The sequence below is a fragment of the Rattus rattus genome, chromosome 7, assembly GCF_011064425.1.
Source record: "Rattus rattus isolate New Zealand chromosome 7, Rrattus_CSIRO_v1, whole genome shotgun sequence".
In the NCBI taxonomy this organism is placed as follows: domain Eukaryota; kingdom Metazoa; phylum Chordata; class Mammalia; order Rodentia; family Muridae; genus Rattus; species Rattus rattus.
Window position 1 is genome coordinate 12323573 of NC_046160.1, and position 25119 is coordinate 12348691.

The 25119-nt window shown below is 45.5% G+C and overlaps 1 protein-coding gene across 1 annotated transcript in view; it reads left to right on the forward strand.

Annotated features, from left to right (window-relative positions):
* The first annotated feature begins 13565 nt into the window (after positions 1-13565).
* Positions 13566-25119, forward strand: part of Map4k3 (mitogen-activated protein kinase kinase kinase kinase 3) — a 169128-nt gene continuing 157574 nt past the window's right edge. The window contains 1 exon segment of the mRNA XM_032908817.1: positions 13566-13926. Coding sequence (XP_032764708.1) covers positions 13831-13926 — 96 coding nt within the window. The 5' untranslated portion in view covers positions 13566-13830.

The following is a 25119-nucleotide window of genomic DNA, read 5'->3' on the forward strand; positions in this document are numbered from 1 at the left end:
CACAGGTCGGAGTGACAATTACCTTTCTTTTGTGTTAACTTTTTTTTTTCTCCTTTTCTATATTGCTGCTGACTTAAGTCAGGGTTTCCCCTGTTTTCACCCTGAGCATCGGAAAGACCTCTCTATCCATCTCAATAACTCCTCACTCGAAAGCAAGTCTGCCCAGCAGTGTTCTCTGTGGCCAGACCTCATTCAGAGAACAAACCATCTTCATTTTTATCTCTTGGATTAGTCCTCTCATATATTACATGCAAAGCTGCTACTCTCCGAGCCCTCTCAGAAGGCCCTCTCGTTGCCTCAAACGTAACAGGCTTAATGACAGCTCACATCACTTCTCTACCTTCCTCAAAAGACTTCCATCATTTCCAATGGTCCAGAATGGTGGGGCCACATTCGTTGGCCAAGTGTGGTGTTCCCAAAAGAGGATGAGGATGGGTCCAGAGAGAATAATTAGGAAGCTTGCATCCTGACACAGAGGGCAGAATTCATACCTGCAGACATGGTATTTGGGGTCTCTGTGAACTAGTAACCTGTAATGCTTTCCTTAGGCAAGAGAATCTATGAACCCTTGATATTGACTTCAACGATGTAACAGCATTATATTTGAAGGCATTACTTTTTTATTATTAATCATTTTATTTGTTTACATTTCAAGTGTCATCCCTCTTCCAGTCTCCCCTCCATGAAGCCCCCACCCTATTCCTCTCCCCTTTGCCTCTAAGAGGGTGCTCCCCTACCTGCCAACCCACTCCCGCCTCACCCCTCTAGCATCCCCCTTCGCTGGGGCATCAAACCTCTACAGGACCAAACATCTCCCCTCTCACTGATGCCAGATGAGACCGTCCTCTACTACATATTTAGCAGGAGCCATGGACTGGCCAATGTATACTCTTTAGTTGGTGGTTTAGTCCACTTAAAGGCATTACGAATACACAGAAATGTTTTTAGATATGGAGACAGATATAGGCTCCCTATATACAGGATCATGCTGATAGCTAAGAAAGATTATTGACACAGTTCAAAGATGTATTTACATTTAATTAATTTTGAGCCAGGCTCTCACTATGGGTGCCCTGTCTGGCCTAGAACTTGCTGTATTATAGATCAGATTGGCTTGGAGCTCACAGAGATTTGCCTGTTTCTGTTTCCTGAATCCTGGGATTTCCTTGAGATTCTCTCTCTCTCTCTCTCTCTCTCTCTCTCTGTGTGTGTGTGTGTGTGTGTGTGTGTGTGTGTGTGTGTGTGTGTGTGTGTGTGTGTGTGTATGTGTGTGTGTGTGTGTGTGTGTGTGTGTGTGTGTATGTATGTGTATGTGTGTGTGTATATGTGTGTATGCGCACACATGTGCACCTTTGTGAGTTTATATGCAGCATTTATATGCAGGAGCCTGTGCAGATCAGAAAAGGCTACCAGATGCCCTGGAACTCCATTGACAGGGGTTTGTGAGCTGCCATGTGGGTTCTGGAAACAGAACCTAGGTCCTCGTTGAGACCGTGGAGCTCTCTCTCCAGCCTGGACTGACACAGGAGCTTATCCATTTGTAGACTAACACAAAGCAGCAGGTTTTGTTTTTTTAATCAGATTCCTCCCTTTCTCTCCTAATTACCATGAGAGCACTTACTATACCATCTCATGTTGAAACTATTCTGAACTGATCAGACCCTCAGCTGGGAACGTTCATAATACAGAGGAGTCCTAATTGAACACAGTGTGTCTTTAAGAAACCGGAGGATTAGAAACCGAACTGAAAGTCTGGCTCTCATGCCTTAGCCTGGATGGGCTTTGCTATGAGCTCAAGTCCAGCAAATTGGATGAGTTTCCTAAGACAGAGATCTGGGTCAGTTTGAGAAGTGGATTACCTTCTCATTCACCTTGCTCCAATAAGCAGGGAGCAGGGAGTAACAGAAAATGCCTGGGATGGCATTAGAATCACTTACCTGGCCATTCACAGAAACTCCAATCCCACTGTGAACCGAATGAATGGGCTTCTTTGCGATCTATGAAGAGCTTGCTTTGCTATGGGTGTGTGCATGTGTGAGTGTGTGTGCACACATGCAGTCTAAGGGATTAACAGCAGTAAGAACAGCTTCTGTGGTAAGCATAGCAGATGCTCATACTGGGGCACAAGGTGGAATTACCAACTCTGGAAACATCATTTGTAACTGTATTTGTTTGATCTCAGCTTGGTGTAGCCCAGCGGTTCTCAGCCCCTGGGTGGCGATCCTTTGGGTGTCAAAAGTTTTTCCAAAAAGATTCTCTTAGCCATCAACCTTCAGGCTCTCTCTTACCCAGTCTGTGGTACATCAACACTTTCCAATATTTTTTTAAAAAATAGCATCAACATATTGTTTAATACAAAACTCCCAATACACAAAGCAATGCATACACATTGAAATAGTATTTAATAATACATATTTGCAATTTTTCTTCCATTCTAACTTCCGCACTTACTCATTCCTACATGTGGAGCACTAAGACATTATAATCACCTGACATATGTGTTCACAGCTTGTGTCACACTGAGGAGTGCTCTGTCTTCCTGAATGAGCACTTGTCCTCTGTCTTCTTCATAATATATTTAGGACTGTGATGTTTGAATTTGGTGCTCAACGGTTTAACTGTTTAAAATGAATGACATAACTATTATAGGAATTTTATAAGTGCCCTTAATCTCAAAAAGCTGTCATATATATATGTGTGTGTGTGTGTGTGTGTGTGAGTGTGTGTATGAAAGAAAAGAATATAAAAAAAACCATAGTGAAACATGATAACATGAATTCTAATGCCATTTGTCAAGAGTTTATATTACTATACCAAGAATGATTAAATAAAATAATAATAAACACACTCATAAAACTCAATTATGCAGTTTAACAATACTTCCCAATATTTTGTCAATTTTCTACACAGCCTTCATCCTCAAGGCTGAGTTGCCTCCAAAAGAGTTACCAGTGACCCGCCATTTAGGCCAACAAGGATCCCTTGAAATCTTGGATTTTCAAGGAGACAGGTGGCTCTTGTCTAGTTAATGCTTCGGGCATGCTAGGCAGGCATTGTATCACTGAGATTTACCCCAGCCCTGGAGCTTCCTTCTTGATTGGGAACAGTGGCCAGGTTGGAGTTGAGAATAACATTAAGAATGGTTACTATTAGACACAATATTAATAGATACAATGTAATACGGTGTAATAATAATACAATAAATACTAACAGGTACAATGGATAACAATTAGTAGGGTACATTAATTGGGCACTATCGGGCTCAGTTTATGGAGGGTAGAAAACAAAAGGCATTAAACCCAAAGCTACAGTGTATGGGTTAGATAACAGGTAGTTAGGGTATGGAATGATAAGCATTGCCCAGAATGAATGTGCAACTCGGAGCTCAATTCTTAGTCCCAGAGTTTTACAGAGATATTAACTTACTAAATGTGTCTGGTTGGGGGTGTGCAGATGGGCTGCATAGACACCAGGAGGCAAGAGGGGGCTGAAAGGATCTCAGAGAAGACAGTTACGGAGAGAAGCAACCACAGATAAGGGAATCAGTGAGCATCAGTGAAGTCAGCACTGACCTCCAAAGATAAATGTTGGGCTTTGTTTCCACCTTCTTCTTCCTTGGACTTTCTTTGATATAGCATGCTTGCTTCATTGATCTGTTTGTGTTGGTGTTTGTTTTGTTTTTTTTTTTTTTTAAGAGACAATCTAAGGTAGCCCAGCCTGGGAGTCGCTCTATGGCTGCAGATGCTGGTGAATTCCTAATCCATCTACCTCCACCTCCCAAGCACAGGGTTTTAGGCGCGCACTACCACACCCATCCAGCACGCGGGTATCATCTGCACCAGTACAGAAGATGGTAAAATTGAATTAGCAGTGCAAGCTCTATACCAATGCTGAGGAAGGAGTGAGAACTGGGAAGAATCAGGCATGCTCACTCACTGGCTGGGAGCAGGGAGACCTGTGCATAGCTGCTATGATGGGTCCCCAAAACATGGTGGCTGGAGGCTGTGAGCTAGCCTACTCCTCAAAACAGGTGCTCCTCTAAAAGGAGCCCTGAACAGTGCCCAGCCATGGCCACCACACTACTTCAGGCCCACATCTACAGGAACGGAACTTCCTGGCCTTCTTCAGTGAATTCTCGAAGGTTCTCCAGGAGTTCATTTTCTGTCCATAGTGTCCATTTTCACTCTGAGAATTCATAATAACTCACTGTTTGAAAGGCTCCCATCGGGATATGTTGATGCACCACACATTAATTCAGCCATTGTTTTCTCGCACCTGGCCTGCCACTGTGATCTCCACATCATTCCCGTTTTTGTGTTCAGAAGACTGAACCCCGGGGCTTTGCAGCAGGCAAGCATTTTAACCAGCTTTCGGTATATTCCCGCCTTTGCCTTTTCACCCATTATTCCTGCTTTGCACTCGTACCTTATCTGCCACTCCAAACAGAACAACTTTGGACTCTTTCAATGTAGTCTTTCCATTAGTTTTCCAATACTATAACAAAATAGCCAAGCCAGGAAAATTTTATAAAGGAAATAGATTTATTGAGCTCAGAGTATGCGGTAGAAAATCCAAACAATACAGTGCTGGTTGTGGTGAGGGTCCCGTGGCAGACGGTGAGAACATGTGTAGGGAGAAGGGATCACAGTTCAAAATGTGAAGCCAGATAATAAAACATATGTGATTTGAAAGCAAAACAGGGGCCATCACTAAGGAGAAGAGGAACCAGTGGGAGTAGGGGAGGAATCAGGGGAGAAGGACCAATAAAAACAATATGAATGAAAACACCATAACAAAGCCATTACTTTGTATGCAGATTAAAAACAATGGGAAAGAAAGAAGGAAAAATGCATTTTTGTCACACACAGTGTTACCTGCCTGTAACCCCAACACGCAGGAAGCAGAAACAGGTGGATCCAGAAATTGATCCAGCCTGGCTTATCAATGACGAGTCCTTGTCATTCACAAACAGATAAAGAAAACTATTCTTTTAACATAGTGTTTATAATAAGCTACGTATCAAATATACTTGCTATAACAAAGAATGAATTAAAGTGTAACTATCTCCTCTGACTAAAACCCAAAAGCAGAGTGTAAGAGAGGCTAGTGTCCCTCCAGACTTTAATGGACTACACTTTAAATGTCCTAAGGACCTTGTTTTAGGTCCCAGATCTGTTACCACTCACGCCCCTTTCCTGGGGAACAAGTCTCTAATGCAAGGCTCTTTGTGGGAATACACCACACCCAAACTCTAGCACTCCAGTGGACTACTGTCTGCTAATTCTCGTCTTCTAAATACCAGCTTATATATTCCTCCCTCTCCGAAGACTTCTGTAACCCAAGAAGACTAGATCCATTGGTCTATGTGCCCCCCGGGAACCATGTGATAAAGGGCAAGTGAATCTTGGGTATAATTTACAGATACCACAGAAACATTACCTGGGTGGCAGACACTGGAAATACAATTAAGGGACAATACCTTACATATCACAACTTTCCCCCAGGGAATATACGATATAGGATAGAAAACTCTGCTTAGTGGTTTGGTGTGGGTGACAGTTCTCCCAAGAGAAGCAAGAGATAAGCACTCTCAATGCAGATACATCATTGCTCAGTCAAACCCTGGGCATTTGTTAATAGGTTTGCGTGTGATGTCAATATGCCTGAGCAACACTGTGGGATGCATAGAAACCATACTCGGGGACCATCCCACACAGGGAAACTGTCCCGCCCTAAACACTAACAAAACCTTCATTGACATCCACTGGGTTAGGAGATATGTAAATCTGGGAGCTGGGCTGCTTAAAATAACACGCCAAAGACTGAGAAACACCACCCAAAGGCTCCCAGCTCCACCCACTCTCAGGCAGAGGGCTGCCTTACTTGCAAATAAAGACTTTTAAATAATTTTTTGTTGTTTTTTGTTTTGCGATAAAGTCTCACTAAGTTTCCAGGGCCTGCCTAAAACTATACAAGTTGTCTTCAAACTTGTGGCTGACTTTTCTGCCTCAGTCTTCTGGAACATTGGGATTGCAAGAATGAGCCACCGTGCCCAGGCTAATAATTTTGTCAATGTCACCAACAAAACACAGAGCTGTGTGTGTACTAAGCAAGTGTTCTATCACTGAGCCACACTCTGGCCCCTGTAAATAAATGCTAAGCATGATACTTTAAGGAAACAAAGTTTAAAATATACTAGTTTGAAAAAGAACTATGTTCTTCCCAAGGAGCATCTGGTACCTCCTTCTGGCCCTGTTTCCCTGCAGGTGTGTCACTGCAAGGTGAAAATGTGTCCACATTCCCTACTTAAGTGCAGGGCCCATGTCCTGCCACCTCATCCAAATGTTATAGTTTGGAACTTTGCGTCTTTCTAATGTTCAGTAAGCCTTTCCAAATGACTCCTCATCTGTTTAGAGATCTTTTCTATGTATCAGACGCATATATTTCTCACACGTCATTTCCAGTTGAGCACCTGCAACTCAACAGACAGGGAGCACAACCGTCCACTTTGATATTAGAACCTTCTCCAACACCGGTTCCCCTTGTCGTGGCAAGTGTCGATCCGGATACCACACTTCCTCACTACCCAAGTCAGAAGCCTGCATTCTACCCAAGCTCTGCCACTCCTCTCCTCTCCCTGAGCCTGTGGATTCTAGCTTCAGCCTCAATACTCTAGGTCTAAACTCAGGGCCCCTGATATATGTGTCCTAAATCAGATCTCTAATCCTATCTTCATGGCTGCATCTTTCACCATCCATCCATCCACCCATCCATCCATCCACCATCCACCCACCCATCCATCCATCTGTCTATCCATCCATCCACCCATTCATCATCCATTCATCCATCCACCCATCCATCTGTCTATCCATCATCTATCCATCATCCACCCATCTACCCATCCTCCCTCCCCATCCATCATTTATCCACTCCACATCCATCCACCCATCCATCCATCTGTCTATCCATCCATCCATCCACCCATTCATCCATCCACCCACCCATCCACCCATCCATCCATCTGTCTATCCATCCATCCATCCACCCATTCATCCATCCATCCACCCATCCACCCATCCATCCATCCACCCATCCATCCATCCATCTATCCATCCATCCATCCATCCATCCATCCACCATCCATCCATCCATCCATCCATCCACCCATCCATCCATCCACCCATCCATCCACCCATCCATCCATCCATCCATCCATCCATCCATCCATCCATCCATCACTTTTGTGACTCGTCTTGTTGTCTAGCTCAGCCTTACCACACCCTGGAGACCTTTTTCTGCCTCCTAAGTACCAGAATTATGGCTCCTACACCTTCTATCGCTATTATTTTTTTCTAACAGTGTAAGCCAATTTAAGAAGTATTTTATGGAAAAGAGGATAGTTCAGCAGTTATGAGGACTGGCTAATCTTCCAAAGGACCCAGGTTCAATTCTAGGTGGCTTAGGAATAAAAACATTCTAAATTTTTTTGAGAAATTCCATACAAGCAGAGGTGTTATACTCACTTCCCACTCATTCCACAATACACTCCTTCCCCCTCCCAACTTTTGCTCCCGTTTTTTCCTTAGTAACTCATCCAGTCCACTTGTGCTGCACAAATATTCACGGGTGTGGGGCCATCCAACGGAGCAGAGTCGACCTACCACTGGGGTCCATACCCTTAAGAAAAACTGACTCTTCCAGAAGCATCAAACGCCAATAGCTCTTCAGCTGGGGATGGGGACTTGCGAGCTACACCACCACCACCACTTCCCTTCATGCTAAACCATCTTTTTTGCAGATTCTGTACAGATGGCCACAGATGCTATCATCTGAGGAGACTGGTGACCTTAGCGTGACATGTCTAGAAGACATTGTTTTGCTCCGGTACTCCCTAATGCCTGGCTTTTTTTTTTTTTTTTTTTTTTTTTTTTTAATAAACTCTTTCTCCTCTTTCTAGACTGTCCCTGAGCTTTGGAAAGGGAGAAGTGTTGAAGATGTCCCAGTTGTGTTCGGGAGCATGCCAAGACACTCATTCTCTGCACTCTGGACGGTTGCAAATGTCTGTTAACCACTGTCTGTCCCACAAAGAAACTGATGAGTCTGAGAGCTTCACCAATCTATGAGACAAGAGATAGGAATTAAAGGGCAAACTGATACTATTTCTATTAGCAAAAAAATAGTAGTAGGGTCACTCCCTATGGCCTATGAGCTTCTGTGGATAGTGGGCCATGTTTCCAGTGCTAGGCATATGTTTGTTGCGCTGGAGCAGGCTTTACATCCAATCAGAATGCAGGCTTTACATCCAATCAGAAGGCAGACTTTACATCCAATCAGAATGCAGGCTTTACCAATCAGAATCCAATCAGAATGCCTTTCACGCCATGGTTGCACCCTTGAGCGTGTCATGCCGTGTCATCAGTTGTACAGCTACAGAGTTCACAGCTGGGTAACACTGATGATTCCCCAACCCCACTCCTCGGCAGCCTGCACAGCACCTTCCTGTAGTATGATGGGATCAGCTTGATTTCCCCATATTCTGTGACCAAAGTGTATAGCGTCTTGAGCAATAGCGTTCTACCACCGAGTTCTGGTGGGCAGACATTCTTACATATGCCCCAAATAATGGTACTTAGTGCTTTGTGGACTTAGTGTGATATCAGTTTATGTTTATTTTCTCTTTGACCCACCCTAGCAGCCTTAGTTAGGCAACAGTTTCCTGCGGTCCTTCAGGAAAGGAGACAAAGTCGAGATGCAAAGGCAGGTGAGACCCTTTTCTTAAAACAAATACCCTTCCAGCTGGTCTGTGATAATCATTTCATATATATCACGTCACACACTGTAAGCATATTTATTGATAATTATACTCCAGGAAGACCTAAAAGAGAATAATTTGTTTTTGTTTTTGTTTTTAATTACAAAACATAAGCTGGGGATGCTACTCAGTTGGGTGTTTGCCTAGTGTGTCACAGCCCTGGCTTCGTTCCCAAGCACCACATGAAACTGGTTAATATGGTACCAGCAGTTTTAATGAAGGCAGGAGGATTAGGAGTTCAAGGTTATTCTCAGCCACAGAGTGGGCATGAGGCCAGCTTGGGCTACATGAGATCCTAGCTGAAAAATAAATTTCACAACAGCCATCAGACTTTTTAGACTCATTGCCCTTGGCTCTTCCTGTCCCCATCCTTGAAACATGCAGTTAGGCTGGACAGGTGGCTCGGTAGTTCAGAGAATTTACTGGGCTTCCAAAGGACCTAAGTTTGGTTCTCAGCACCCATATCAGGTGGATCACAATCACCTGTAACTCCAGCTACAGGAGATCTAGCACCCTCTTCGGGGCTCCCCAGGCAAACCCACATGCACCCACTCTTACTTGAGTCATATTATTTCACATACATGTCTGATTTTTCTCTCCAGTGTATGGCCTGGTGGTAGTCTCTGAAAATAATTTAAATATGCATATCTGTGTTTTTGTGTGTTCACATGAATGTATCAGGTCCTCTGGAGCCGGTGATGGAGGCATTCGTGAGCAACCGATATGAGTGCTGGGCGCTGAAGTAGAACCCCCTGGAAGACAGTATGCACTTTTTTTTAAAAAAAAGATTTTATGTTTGTGAGTACACTGTCGCTGTCTTCAGACACACCAGAAGAGGGCACCAGATCTCATTACAGATGGTTGTGAGCCACCATGTGGTTGCTGGGATTTGAACTCAGGACCTCTAAGAAGAGCAGTCAGTGCCCTTAACCACTGAGCCATCTCTCCAGCCCGAGCGTATGTATTCTTAATTCCCAAGGCATCTCTCCAGCCTTGGTGATCTAACCTTTGCTAGGTGTTCCCTTTGCAGAGCCTCTATCGTATCCAAGTGTGAGTGGCAGTTATGGTAAATCGGCAGCGCTGTCATCAGTAAGTCATGAAAATAGAGCAGTAAAAAAATGGGAACTAGTACTGTGATCAAGAAATTTCTAAGGCAGGACCCCAGGAGAGCCTGGTTACTGGTCTGGATATGCTGGCCACGAGGGAGGCAGCCCGGGGTAGCTTTTTCAGATAGCTCTGCTGGGCAGTGCTTACAAAGATGTCGACGTAAGAGCCCGAGGCTGATGAGCATTCCTGGAGAACACCATCTCCCCTTCTTTGCCTGACTACCCTCAATGAATTCAGACATCAATTTTAGCATCAGTCCCCGATCTTCCAGTGTGTAGTAATGTTGTTCCCCTGAGCTTCTATGCTTCTGGTTGTTCTTGTTTTGTTTTCCTATGGCTATATACTGTATGGTGAGCATATACTGCCTTGTTACTCCCACCTTCCCTTTTCTTGCTCCTCCCCTTCCTGCTAATCCTCTATTTTCCCCTGGACAATTTCACTTCCACTTTCATTTAATATATACCCACATGGTTTTCTGTGACTATATACGATGCAGGAACTACAAACCAGAGAAAATATGATGTCACCTGCCTGAGACTGGCTTTCTGTCTCTGGTTGCATCTATTTTCCCACAAATGATATAACTTCAGTCTTTGTTACGGCTGAAAACAATTCAATTGTGTATATATACCACATCTTCCTTATCTGTTTCTCTCTTGATGAACACCTACGTCGGTGCCATAACTTAGCTATTGTGAATTGCGCTGCAATAAACATCAGTGTGGAGCTATCTCCGTGAGAATGCTGATTTGGAGTCTTTGGGTAAATACCCACGAGGGGTATAGCTGGGCCTCATAGCAGATCCACTTCTAGACTCTTGAGAAACCTCATACCAATTTTCATAGAGGCTGGACTAAGTTTACATTCCCACCAGCACATGAGGGCTCCCTTTGGTCCACATTCGCTGTTTCTTTTCTTGCTGACTGACATTCTGACTGGAGTAAGATGGAATTTCTGTGTAGTTTGGGCTTGCATTGTTCTGACGACTGGTGAGGATGGCCATTTTTTTTTTCATAGGTTTACTGGCCATCTCTATTCCTTTGCGCCGTTCATTTCTGAAACCCATTTATTGACCGGGTTGTTTGTGACGTTACAAACTGGAGAGCAGGTGCTTCAGCTCCTTTTCTGTGTTCTTTTACCACTGGAACCGAATGCTCATCCCTTAAGCCCGTTGCAGATCAATTTAATTTAAAGAAAAGCATTACACAAACTATGTGTGGCTTATTGTAAGAAAAAAAAAGAAAATATGGTGGGATATGTTGTGTAAGCAGAACAGACTGGTGGCTAGGAATCTAGCCTTTGCTATTAAGCTGCCTCTGTAAAAACAAACAAACAAACCAAACCTGAGCTTTCTTATGTGACCTTGAGTAGCTTAATTAGCCTGTGATGCCATAAAGAGCTGTAATATGATCTAGGCTATCAGGTTGCTGTGTGAATTAAATGAGATAATATGCGGGCAGTAATTGGCTCCTTGTAAGCACCCAGTCCTGGAAGACACCACTGTTTCCTGCATGTTATTAAGAGCATTCACTCACCGTATTTATCTACTGATAAGGTGGATTCCTTCGCACAGCATTCAAGCAACAGTAAAGCTAAGGGTGAAACCCAGATGGTTTCTAAGAATGTTTCTAAACATAGAAGGGGGAAGCCCTTTCTCTTATTCAAAACTAGTGCCTGATCATTAGTGTTACTTGTAGCAAAGTAGAGGGGAATTAGATGGGGCTGGGGGTGGTAGAGAGTATTGTATTTAGCCGTATGGATAGATCCCCAAAGGAACAAAGTATTTTTACTCCTTGTGAGTAGTTAATTACAAAAAGACCTTTTTATTTATGGCCTAACCCATATGGCAAGTTGGGCCCCTACAAGAAAATCTGTCTCAGAAAAAAAGGAGTAGCTAAGCCCTGCCAAAATGGAACAAACAAAACTTGAAAGCCTGTTCCAACCCCATGAAATGTCTCTCCCTTTGAAAGAAGCCTATTAGTGATGCAAACACTCGGTTATCTGCAGAGATGATAATCCCAGCAAACAAAACAGTGAAACCATTAGAACTTTCTGGTGCAAGTGATTCAGTCCTGGAAACTTGGCTTTTTTTTTTTTTCTTTCTTTCTTTCTTTAGCAGGAAAAGGGCAGAAAGCAAGCAGAGCTGGTGTGGATTTGGGAGACTTAACATCTCCTTATCTGAATCCAGGACTAATTATCTGCCTGTTTAGCCTAAAGAAGACAAGCAGTTCTCCCTCCACCCACAGCACAGGCAGAAGGCAGGCCTGCTCCTCAGCCTCTGCTAGTGCCTTCACCCAGGAGAAAGAAGCTGGGAAAACCACGCATGTCCCCAGTAGCTCAGATAGCACGGCCTTAAGGTTTCTCCTGAATTAATCCTGTGACTTGCACTCCTGGGGCATCAATGTAAGCAACACTGTCACAATCTGATGCTTTAGGATACTTAAACACTGTACAATTGGAAGGCAGTTTATGTGGTACAGAGAGGGCCATTTCCCAACAGCTTTTAGTCAATTACTCCAGTAAACACACACGTCCTGACTCTGCAGTCAAGGTTGCTGCTGCCCTTACAGAGATGCCCCAGCTCGGCCTCCCAAGTGCTTGGATGGCAGGCATATGCCATCACATTTGGTGTGGAGTAAACAATTTGCAAATTTAGTCAATAGGTAATTTTACCGTAAGTAACATGATAGAAAAGTTTTAAAAAAAAATATGAGGTCGTTAACTTTAAGTAGTTCGTCCAACTATTCCTTAACAGGTGTGATGAGACCTAGTTTTTGAGAAGGAATTAGGCAGAAAGGCACATTAGTCCTTAGGTGTGGTTCCTAAAGAGATCAGAAGAGCATTTTTGAAGCAAAAAAAAATCCAACGGACCGCCGGAGTGGTCCTCGGTGACATGGCTACAGTTTTTGGAAATGCGTAGTAGTTAAGTTTACTTAGAACCCAACATGACCCTTCCATTACCTACATCCTTTCTGAGATAACTTTTAGCAGTCTGGACATAATGCTGGCTATCTGGATCTTATGCTGGGTGGAGCGCTGGGCAGGTAAGGTCGCAGCTACGTAGCCTCGGGATGGTCACGTGTTTGCATTTCAGGTGTGGGAATAGATCCTGTCCAGGCCACACCCTCTACAACCTCCCCAGTCTCAGGGTTGTCAGCTTGCTTAGTCCCCGCCCCCGGCTTTGACAACCCAGCCTTCTCCCTGGACAGAGGTCAATCACGGCTTTGGTTTTGCACTGCTTTCCGCCCACGCCCTCCATGGACTCCCCTCGCACCCTCATCTCCACCCCCGTTCTCTGTGCACCCCAGTCAAGAACCCAAGTGTCACTGCCCTCCAGGGTCTTGCTCACCTTCCTGGTGGGGACCTCCTCCCCCTAAACTTTGGAAAAAGGGTCGCGGCTCTCGTTGTAGCCCGCGTGTGACTACTCCTAAAAAGTTGGGGAATGCCATCTTGTGCATTGCAACTACTACCTGTTCAGGCGCTGGGGCCACAAGAAGCAAGGAGTCCAACTTTGTTACCCGGAGTCTGGCGCGTCCAGCGCGTACGGACAGATTCGCAAGCCGGGAGCGCGCAGGGCCCGCCGGGAGCGCGCGGCCTCCGGGATGGCGGCTGCGCAGTGGCGCGCGGGCCGGGAACGGGAGGGCGGGCGGAGCGGCGGGCGGAAGCCATGTTGGAGCTGCACCCCGAGCGAGGGGCTGCGGGCGCGCTCTCCCTGGTGGTGTGACCCGGCTCCGCGCGGCGGCGGGGGGGGGGACGCCGGGCGGCTCGTCGTGGTCGGCGGCGGCCGCGGCGTGCAGCCGGGCGATTGTGACCGGCGGCGGAGCTGGCAAGCCGGGGCGCTCCCTCCGTGCGGCCCCCCTGAGCGCCCCCCCTCCCGGGCCGGGAGGGGAGGCGGGGCACCTGGGCCCGCCATGAACCCGGGCTTCGACCTGTCCCGCCGGAACCCGCAGGAGGACTTCGAGCTGATCCAACGCATAGGCAGCGGCACCTACGGCGACGTCTACAAGGTGAGGGCAGGGGCCGCCGAGCCGGGGCCTGCGCCGCCCGGACGGAACAAAGAGGCAGGCGTGGGACCGCAGCCCTCAGCGTCCTCACCGGAGCGGTGTCCGGGACGCGCGGTCTCTGACCCCAGCCTCTACTGCGCCCAGTCCCGGGAAGGGCTGCCTCTGGAGCCGCGGCGCTCCTGGGAGTGCGGAGCGGGGCTGGGTGCTTGTTGCCTGGGCAGGGTCTGTGTGACGAACCGAGGTGCTGGGGCTTGGCGTTTGACAAACCTACGTGCCCCTCCGGGACCTGGGATCATTGGCCGGTGGCTAGGAGCTGCTGTCCGCCTGGGCCTGCTGGATCTGTCCTAACGCTGGGCAGCCTCCATCGACAGTCTTAGCCTTTAGCCTCTTAACATCTGCTTGTCAGTTTCTTATGCTTTTCCAAGTAGTCTTGTTGTTTTGTAGAGAGAGAGATGTTTTTGGAGGTAGGAAAGCAACTTCGTTTTTCTATTTCTCCAAGAAGAATTGGGTAGTGGTGTTTGGTTTTGTCAGTGTCACATAGGGATCAACATAGGAATCAGTTGTTTCTTTACTTTTTTTTTTTTTTTTTTTTTTTTTTTTTTTTGAATCGAGGATCTAGGAAGAGTATTGGTTTGACAGGGTTAGAATTCAAAGCTGTTTAGCAGTCCAGCGTTTCTGTTGCAAAGGGACCACTTCTAAATGTGGGAGGATAAATCATTCCTCTCTGGCCAGCTCAACTCTTGGCCTCACGAAGTCTGCCAAGAAGGGAGGTGGATGGTGCCAAAGGTGGCAGCAGTCTTGATTTAGTTGCCTATCTACTTACTTGGTAACTAAAGTTTTCCAGAACACCTGAGGATGCCCAGAGAAACTTAGTATTACGTTGGAAAGTTTAGTTTTCCCTTTGTTTTTTGTCCATGCTAAAGCAATGAGTTTTTATTCTTGCCCCAATGGAATGTGTAAGGTAAGGTAGCCAGTAACTCAGGTCCCTCACATAGCACACCACTTTCCTCTGTTGACAAAGGTGGGTTGAGCAAAACTACAGTGTATAACTTAGCAGCCACGTGTTGGCATGCTAAAGACAGCAATGGACCCAGATTTATTTGAAGTCTTTTTTTTTTTTTTTTTTTTTTGTCCTGGACAAGAACAACATTGAACAGCAGTTTCAGTCCCTTTATTCCAGTTGTATTTTTTTTGCCATAAAGAGGACGGCAAGGTTGCTAGCGCAGAACAAGAGGGCCTGATTTATCCTGCTCCGGTCTCTCAGCTTCTAGACAAGATCTGAAAGATGATAGGACCCTGCTCAGGGCAGTGATGAGAAGGGATGATACCACATTGGGGGATGGTGATTCAAAGGCCAGAGACACCAGTATGAACCTGAGGAAGACGGAGCCTGAGCAGCCACAGAGACCCTGGCCGTGGACCCTGGTTCCTGTAGACCTTTTAGCTGGGGGTCTTATGGGGAGTAAGCTTAAGATATGGACTTTTCCATTCTTTCTTAAAGTGTGTGCATGTGCGTGCGTGCGTGCGTGCGTGCATGTGTGTGTGTGTATGTGTGTGTGCGTGTGTGGGTGTGTGTGTCCATGGAGCCCAGAAGAGGGCATCAGATTGCTTGGAGCTGGAGTTCCAGGCGTTGCGAGCCATCTGACAAGGGTGCTGGGAACCAGGTTTGAGTCATGGAAGAACAGCCTGTGCTCTTAGCTGCTGAGCTGTCTTTCCAGGCCCCGTTTCTTCCCTTCCTTTTTGTTTTACTTTTCAGTATACAGGGTTTTGCTGTGTATCTCAGGCTGGCATGAAAGTCATAATCCTCTCCCCCTATGCCCCCTGAGCAGGAGAGGTGCGGCCATGCATACTATATCTGATTTAGACTCGGACTTCTAGGCTCAGGCTCAGGCTTGCTTAGGTAGATCCTCAGAACACATGAAAAGTGGAATGAGGGTACTACAGGAGTTACATGACATGTATCACATGCACGCATGTGCACACGCACACACACACACACACACACACACACACACACACACACACACACACACGAATACTTGGACTTTAAACATTCCCTGTCATGATGGCCAGAGTGCATTGTGGGGAACGAGCAGTTAAGAGGCTTGGGACAGTCCCGAGAGTAATAATGGTGTTTTAGAATTTGGTCTTGACTTAAGGTAGAAATATATCCAAATCCAAGATCTAGTAACTGTCTGGGGGAATCTTGATTATAGTAGATGAGAAGTTAAATTTTGTCTCAAGTAGCAATGTGTACAGAGAAATTTTGGCACACTTGCGTATGCCTCTGTGTGTGTGTGTGTGTGTGTGTGTGTGTGTGTGTGTGTGTTTCTAGTTCTTGAGGTCGTCTCGTGTTGCCCAGACTGACTTTGAAATTGTTATGTAGCCAAGAATGATGTTTACCAGGGTTATAGGTAGGTTCCTGATAGGAATAATTAGCTATGTGTCTACCATATTTAAAAACAAACCTAAAAAAATCAAGAAGAAGACAGCAACATCCTGTATACTGAAAAATATATGTGTTCCCAGCACATGCCTGTAATCTCAGCCCTTGGGAAGCTGAAGCAGGAGAATGCTGGCTACCAGTTCAGGGCCAGCCTGGCCTATGTGGTGAGTATGAGTAACAGAATAAGACTGTCTCAAAGCAAACTCATTTAATATAGATGGTAACTTGCTTGACTAAAAAGAAAAAAATTCGAGTCTGTAATTCTTCTCTCTAAATGTAACAGAAGTCTGGCAGGTCGATGAATCTTGTCAGCCATTCATGATGATGTAGCTAACTACGTCCGAAGTGCTTGCTATCTGGTATGTACTTACTGGAAGTTTCCTCCCTGTTCCTACAACTATGTTGTGAGGCAGATGCAGTTGAAGAAGCAGGCATAAGGAGGTTTAACTTTCTAAAGTTGGTTCATGGCAAAGGTAAAAGCTGACTAGTTTGTAGGCTGGATTCTCCATCAGTGGAAGGCACCGTCTCTGTAAACATGGACTCGGACAGATTACGTGATGCTGAATTTCCCAGGGAAGAAACTGAGGCCCACTAGCCCTGGGCATTTGGACTGTGGCACACTCTGAGTTTTGTGTGGCTCTTTTGGCAGCTCCTCACTCACTTGGTTTTGTAGCCTGCCAGTGCACATCAGAAAATCGAAGCTTGATTCCTGCCTGCCAGACTCTTTCAATCACCAGAGACCCTGGTGATGTCTCTGTCCCAGAGAATCACTATGTGGAGTCTGCCTCTCACCTCCTGCCACCTCAACAGCCCAGAGCCGAACCTACCTACCTTTTCACAACCAAGCCTCGCCGTGAAGATACAGCTTTTCCACATTTGTTTTGCTGTTAGGTGTTTCTGACACACACGCCGCTGATGAGCTGGAGAAAAGTGAGTCTTGTTTCTAAAAGCCGGTGTATGAGCGTTGTTGCTCCTTAAGCTGTCAGTGAGTAGGCGCTAAAAATGGAGTGGTGGGTCTATTAAGTAAGTAAGTTAGACCTAATTATAGTAATTCTTGGGAGGTTGGTGTTTCAAGGGATTTTTATTTTGAAAACTCTTCCACCCACTGCAGTAACAGTTACTGTATTTGTAGCTTGTTTATAGAGAGTGCTGACCTGGGATGTTGACGATTTGGGATCCGGCACCTATGCAGCTTATAAAACACACTTATCGTTACAGGGCTACTTCTGCTACTGTTCTTACCATCACAGGTCCTTCTAGTTGGTGCAAAGTGAACGACTTGACTTTTACCCCGAAAATAAGTTTTTTCCCCTTTCTTTTTTTCCCCTTTCCCTCCCTCTGTCCCGCCTTCCCTCGTCCCTTCCTTCGTTTCAGCCAATGTGGTCCATTTCATCTGCACTGTCTGAGAATACGTGAACACACACTTTTAAAGAGAGAAATTATATTACCTATGACTTGCCGTGTAACCGTGCACAGTCGTTATCAGCCATGAAGCATTTGTACAAGGGTTACCTAGGAGCCGTGAGGCAGACAGGTAGAGCTGCGGATGGCCCCAAGAGATCATGAAGTGCTCTGAAGAAACATTGTTATATGTGTTTGTTCTTCCTTTTTTCCTGTGAAATGGCCCAGCAAGCATGTCTAGCCACGGGCCCCATACGACTCAGGATAGCTATGAATGCAGCCCAAACACAAAATCATAAACTTACCTAATAGATTATAGAAAGGGGGGGACTAGCTTTTTTCTTTCAATTCCTTGGTTCGTTCTTTCTTTCATATGATTTTTTTTATGGATTTTTTATTTACATTTCAAATGTTATCCCCTTTCCCCTACCCAACCACCCACCCCTTTCTGCCTCCCCACCCTGACATTCCCCTACGCTGGGGGTCCAGCCTTGGGAGGATCAAGGGCTTCCTCCTCCCTTTGGTGCCCAACGAGGCCATCCTCTGCTACATATCAATTCCATGGTTCTCAAGTGTGAACCTTTTAGATGAATATGCTGTATTACTGTTAAAAGGTTGACATGGATGTAAGGATTCTTTATGTTCTCAATGAGAATGTAATGAGCATAGGTTTATCATTGGAGGAACTGTATTGGAGAAATTGGGACGTTTTGTATAGTTCATACTGTCTGCATGTAATATCTCTGTGTGTTGTACTGTCTTTCCATAGACATGGCACTTTTCCAGTTTAGTTCAAATTATTGCTGCCCCTACAGTCTTTGCTTTTCTAGGTTTATTTCAGGAATCCTACCGTGTAGCTCTACGCCAAGCCCTGTGTTCTCTTGAGCTCTGTCCCTTTGCCTTGCACTGATCTTATCGCCCATTAGGGAGGCCTCCGTTTTGACAGTGTGTTATAGCTTGAGTCGTTGGAGCGATCTCTGACTTCTGGATTAGATTTTCAGGCTTAGTCACAGTCCCTACACAGATGCTCCAGGGAATGCCACACCATGGGTACAGTAAAGACCCAAGAGGCAGTGAAAGGACTCAGCAGGTAAAGAGCTTTCCTTAAAGCCTTGCAGTCTGAGGCTGACTCTACATAAGGTGGTAGGAGAAAACCGACTCTGTAGAGTTGCCTTTGACCCCCACAAACATGCCTTACAACAATAACAACAATAGTAATAAAGTATTAATAGTAATAATAGTACTGTGTTAAGCCTGCCAAACTCTGCTCGACCCAGCAAACTTCAAGCCTAGCTTGGTTATTGGGTTCTTTTTCTCCATACCTGTTGCTTCTCCTTAGAACTAGTGTCCTGTAGGACATACTTTGGAAATGTTGACAGTATTTTCTTTTTTTTTTTTTTTTTTTTTTTTTTTTCAGAGCTGGGGACCGAACCCAGGGCCTTGTGCTTGCTAGGCAAGCGCTCTACCACTGAGCTAAATCCCCAGTCCCCAATATTTTCTTTTTAAGTCTACGTATGGCTGAAAGTCATTGCCTCAGAAGTAAAGGCTACAGTGTAGTTAAGCCCCAAAGCCCCACTTGTGTATCCATCTACATAAGATTTGAAGTAGGTGGGAAATTGGGCAGGAGAAAACATCGAGGCATAGGTAATAGAGCCAGAAAATCAATGTAGTGTTTAAAGAAATGTGCGTTAGCTTCCTTGTGACTGTGTCTTTCAAGGTCTCCAGATGTCAACAAAGATGGCTTTTCCATTATAGTTAGCATTCACAAAAGAAAACTTTGTAGAGCTCTCAGGGCCATGTTGGTAGTTTGTCCGTTGTTTGTTTCTGAGGCAGACAGTCTTGTAGCCTAAGCTGCCTGCTGTATCCTGAGATTGCAGGCTTCTGTCACCTTACCTGGTCAGACTGTTGTCCATCCTCCCATCAGATGAAGAACTTAAGAACAGCCGGCCATAGCTGGCAGGAGTCCTGCTCACTGTGCTTCTGTGGAGAGCGAAGTCTAGAGCAATAGTTCTCAACTTCCGGGTTGTGACCTCCTTTGTGGGGGGAAGTCGAGTGATCCTTTTATGAGGGTCACCTAAGGCCATCAGAAAACACGGGTATTTGCATTACAATTCCTAACAGTTTGCTTTCAGTCTTTGTGTGGTTCGTGTGTAGTCTTTGTAAATGTACATCGTTTACATGATTTGTATTGAGATGAATAATTGGGAAATTGTCTTGTGAGAAAGGATTGACCAGCAATCATACACTGACCAGCTCTAATAGAAAGCAGATGTATTGGGGACAGTGGGTGGTAGAAATGGCAGGGTTTGGTACACAGTATTTATAGGAATGTAAGATGTATGTCTACTTTTTGTTATCCAAGTTTGAGACCAAAACCTTCCTCATTCTCATACTCTCCACAGCTGAGCTGTCTGTGGTGTCATGGCAGTCTAAAGAGCACGTTCTGGAGACAGGCTCCCTGTTGTCACGACCTACTAGCTCCATGACCCCGTCCTCCTCTGTGTGCCGTAGGTCCTCCTGTTGTGATGGTGTTGTCTGGGAAAGTGTTAGAACTGTGTGGCCAATTGCTGCTAGTGTGACTATCTTTTTCCTGCTACCCCTCCCCCTCATCTTTGTTTCCTCACTTCCCATCTCTACTCAGAATGTCTGCCTCCCTTCCTGGCCTCTAGATGGCGTGTCTTTTCATTTCCATCGTGTCGAAGCTACACACTTAGTATCATAAAAAGGGTTATAGTTAGGATTTCAAGTTCTCATATCACTTTTAGTAAGTCTGTCCATTACCCTCCACCCAATATCTATCTTTCTGGAAAATATCCATATTTGGTAGAACTGGAATATTAGGAATACAAGTAAATTAGAATTAAACAATTTGCCACCGAAAGTGAAAAAATATTTAGAATGAGAAAAGATATCCCAACAAAGTACTATCAACTAACTTAGAGGAGGCCCTTTCTCCCGGAATTCAAGCATCCGATTAGAAGGAGTGTTCACATGAGATAGTTCCTGATAGCAACCTGGCAGTGTCCACACAGTCTACTCTGCCTGTGCCAGCAGCTCTTGGCATCCAGAGAAGTCATGCGAGCACCAGGCTCTCATTTAGTTACATTCATAGACAGTTCAGCTCTCCCCATTTTTCTGAGTTTCTCAGTATAGCCTGTGTCACTCACTACATGTCATGTTTTACCAGAGTGTAAATCCAGAACGATTTTGCTTGATTCAGCGCTGTATCTTGAGGGCCTAGAAGAGTGACCGATACATAGAGTCTCAGTGAGTATCTGGAAGGAAGAAGTATGAGACACAGGAGAATGGCAGCTCCGTGAGTGGCAGGACAGACCATTGTTTCCGACGGGCAGAGCTCACAGCACAGTGCTGCTGGGTCAGTCCTAAGGCTCTGGCATTAGTGAGCGCAGAACGCCAGACATTCCAGCATTGTCATGCACGAGAAGTCACTGTCGTTTATGCTGAAGATTTCATGGCCATAAATGGGTGTGATAGGCCCCTAATCCAACAGACTGAAATACAAAGTAGTCCGAAATCCAAAGCAGTGTAGCAGAGATTGATGTCACAGGTGGGAAGTTCAGTTCTGATCTCACTGATGCAGCCCGGATATAGGTATACTGAGAAGACGTTAGTAACACTTCCTCTAAGCAGTTTGAACAGGGGGCAAGAAACAGGTGAACTTCATCTTTAAACTTGGTCCTGAGCCCAAAATCCCACTATGCATATGTAATATTTCAGTGTTTGGGGGACTCAAAAACCATTTGGTTCAAAGTACTTTCTAAGGGAGTCTCAACTCTAAAAATTCACCACTAAGTTCTTCTTTATATGTTGCTGCTTGAAAACATGATTGAATTTTTAGGGAAAGAACTTTGTTCAGCAATAGGAAAAGAAACCTTAAATTCAAGAAATGGAATTGTGTTTTCTTTTGCTGTTGTTTGCTTTTACAGTTCTTTTTTATAGTCTGGAAGAGGCCGTTTCTGTCGCAGATCCTTCAACCTGCGATTCTAGATGAGGGTCCCAGTGCAGTGGTGCTGGCTGCCTTTGTCCTGTAACTATGTGACTGGTTTTCAGAAAGACATTTTTGTTGTTATTGTTGCTTAAACTCTTCTTAGGAATTTGAAGGACTGAGTTGTTTTGTTTTTATTTGTGTAAATCTTCCACCGTCTTTACCTGAACACTCTCTCTTTACTGCCTGTAGGTTAAAGGATACCCATTTAAGCCTAATATGTTAGGCTCAGTGGTCTCACTGAGGTAACTTGGAGGAGGCAGGGAAGAGAGTGGGCAGCCATCCAGGTGATATGTAATGATGGGTAAAGGATTGAGGAAGAAAAGAGGTTGACAAGCATGGAAGGCACTCGGAGTGGAACATGGAGAAAAAAGGTTGCTGGATAAGTAGGGCCAAACTTGTGGGACATGGGTTAATACAACAGCATGGGCTCTGGGGGCATAGAAGGCTTTCCTGTGGGAGTAGCAGTGCTAGACGTGTCCTGTAGTTCTGACAGTCATGACCACGGATCTGAGAGGAAGGGCAGAAATACTTGCTACAGAACCCTGACATTGTATATACTAGTGATACTCATTGCTGTTCACAGTAGCAAATATATCTGCGAAATAAAAAATATTGCTAGTAATAAACTGTTCATATTAGAATAAATCACATTTTAATGAAAAATAACTTTTTTAAACAAAAAATCGAATGAGGGTGGCCTTGGTGTGTTTTGAAGTGTGTTTCCTGTCTGGTTAACGAACACAGAATCTCAGTTCTACTTTTCTAGCCTGTGGCAATGTTTGGCTGAAATACATGAGAACGATCTGGTCTCACATAGGTGGAGTTGGAGAAGAGAGAGCACTCTTCTCTGCCCCTTGAGAAGGGGTGGCTTCTGTCCGGTTCCTTGCATGTGAAGCTGGAGTGGCGCTCAGTCTTGTCATCCTCGCATGGCTTTTGTCATCATGCTTTGGCCATTTGGGAAAATGCAGGTTTCCTATGTTGTCTGGGTCTTCTTCAAAAGCCCCAAACAGGCTTCCCAGGAGTCTGATTCTGCTTGACAGTGCTGGCTGGATGCGTGGCTGCCACAGACGCTATCTATCTATCAGTTGTTTGATTGGTGTGACATGCATTTAATTCATTTTCAAGAAAATGTCTGTCACGTACCCAGTCACGAGCAGCCCAGTTTCCCTGCGGTCGCTCTGAGTAAAGCTGGTGTACCATGGAGAAGTGGCTGGCTCGGCTTGCAGCTCCCAGTGGCAGAAGAGCTGGGCACTGCACAAGTGTCTGTGTGCACGTCTAGTTTCATCACATAGGGTATGAGATGGTATGGATTGCGGGGTCAAGATGTAATAAAACTAGTAATGTTGTACTCCAACAAAGACATTCTCTGGTAGAAACGGTGTGCCCTCTGAATCTGCGGCAGCGAGGAGCACACGAGTGCTAGTTACTGTGTCTACTTCCTCGGTTTGTGCTGAGGCTTAGTCATGGTGGAAAGTAGCATTTTTTGTACTGTTCTGAAAATAGTTTTGACTTCCTGGACCAAAAAGAATCTCAGGAAGTTTCAGGGATCCTGGGACTTTGCTCCAAGGTTATTTGAAGTAAGCTAAGGTGTTTGAGCTTTGTTGCTATAACAAAACGCCTGAGAAAAACGACTTAATGAAAAAGAAGGCTTAAGCTTGGCTCATAGCTTGAAAGGTTTCCAGGCCTAGACACTTGACCTCTGGGCCTGTGGAGGTGCAGTACCTCATGGCCGTGGTAGTGTGTGGTGGGAGGCGTGTTCTGCTCACAGCAGCTCAGCGGCAGAGTAACAGGAAGGGGCTGGGCCCCAATCCCTGCCAAGACTGCACAAGGACTGGTGAGATCAGCTCCTTTTGAGGACTGAGCATTATTAGGAAGACATGAAGAGCTCTGCCTTCAAAGTGCTACAGATTGAGGGCAGCTTCTGAAAGGATAGGTGGGCCAGCATATTTATCTTACAGACAGTAAACATAAGAAAAAATACTTTAAAATAAATACTTTTAATGTGATGATATATTTTCTTCCAGTTTTTAGACACAAATATTTTATAAATCTGTTTACTGTTGTATAATTTTAAAAAGTACATGGGTCTGGAGAAGTGGCTCATTGGGTAAGAGTAGGCACTGCTCTGGCGGACTCCCAGGACTACGTCAGGCCACAGGCTGTCATCTCCAGCCCTGCTTCTAGGTGATCTCACACTGGCACCCAGACACTAAATAAATAGATAACTCTTCTAAAACGTACAGTGAAGCACAGATTATATGCTTCAGTTATGTGGTTCTGACAATGTATACAGCTGTATACTGGACACAGTGTCTTAGTAAGATGGACCATTCCATACATTTCCAGGACATTACAGAGGCTCCCTGGTGTCCCCCACACTGAACCACGTTAGTGCTGCTCCACTTCATGCCACAGTTACTCCTGTGACGTCTGACACCACGAAGTGTCTTCTGAAGCTGAGTGTACGTGGATCACAGATGACTGCTGGCATCTAGGGGAAGCCACTTAGCAGTACATAGCCGGACCCTGTGCGGGGTCGCTCTCCTCTGCTGATGTGGGCTGTACTTTCACAGCTACTTCACTGTCCTGATCACTGTGATTTGAAAGTTGAAATCAGATAATGTGTATGTTCCAGCATTGCTATGTTTTTCACAATCGCCTTTTCTAGTTATAGCCTCAGCTTTTTATACATATTTCAGGATTAGTTTTCAATGTAAATATAAAAGCTTGTTGGAATTTTTGTAGGGTTTTTTTTTTTTTTAATTAACACAAATTCTAAACTTGGGGAGATGGCAGGAAGTGTAGTGCAGCCTCAGGTCCCGCGCTCAGCCGTCCTGTGGCTATAGCCTATGTGCACAGCCGTCCTGTGGCCATAGCCTATGTGCACAGCCGTCCTGTGGCCATAGCCTATCTGCTCAGCCGTCCTGTGGCCATAGCCTATCTGCTCAGCCGTCCTGTGGCCATAGCCTATCTGCTCAGCCGTCCTGTGGCCATAGCCTATCTGCTCAGCCGTCCTGTGGCAATAGCCTATCTGCACAGCCGTCCTGTGGCCATAGCCTATGTGCACAGCCGTCCTGTGGCCATAGCCTATCTGCTCAGCCGTCCTGTGGCCATAGCCTATGTGCTCAGCCGTCCTGTGGCCATAGCCTATCTGCTCAGCCGTCCTGTGGCCATACCCTATGTGCTCAGCCGTCCTGTGGCTATAGCCTATCTGCTCAGCCGTCCTGTGGCCATAGCCTATCTGCTCAGCCGTCCTGTGGCCATAGCCTATCTGCTCAGCCGTCCTGTGGCCATAGCCTATCTGCTCAGCCGTCCTGTGGCCATAGCCTATCTGCACAGC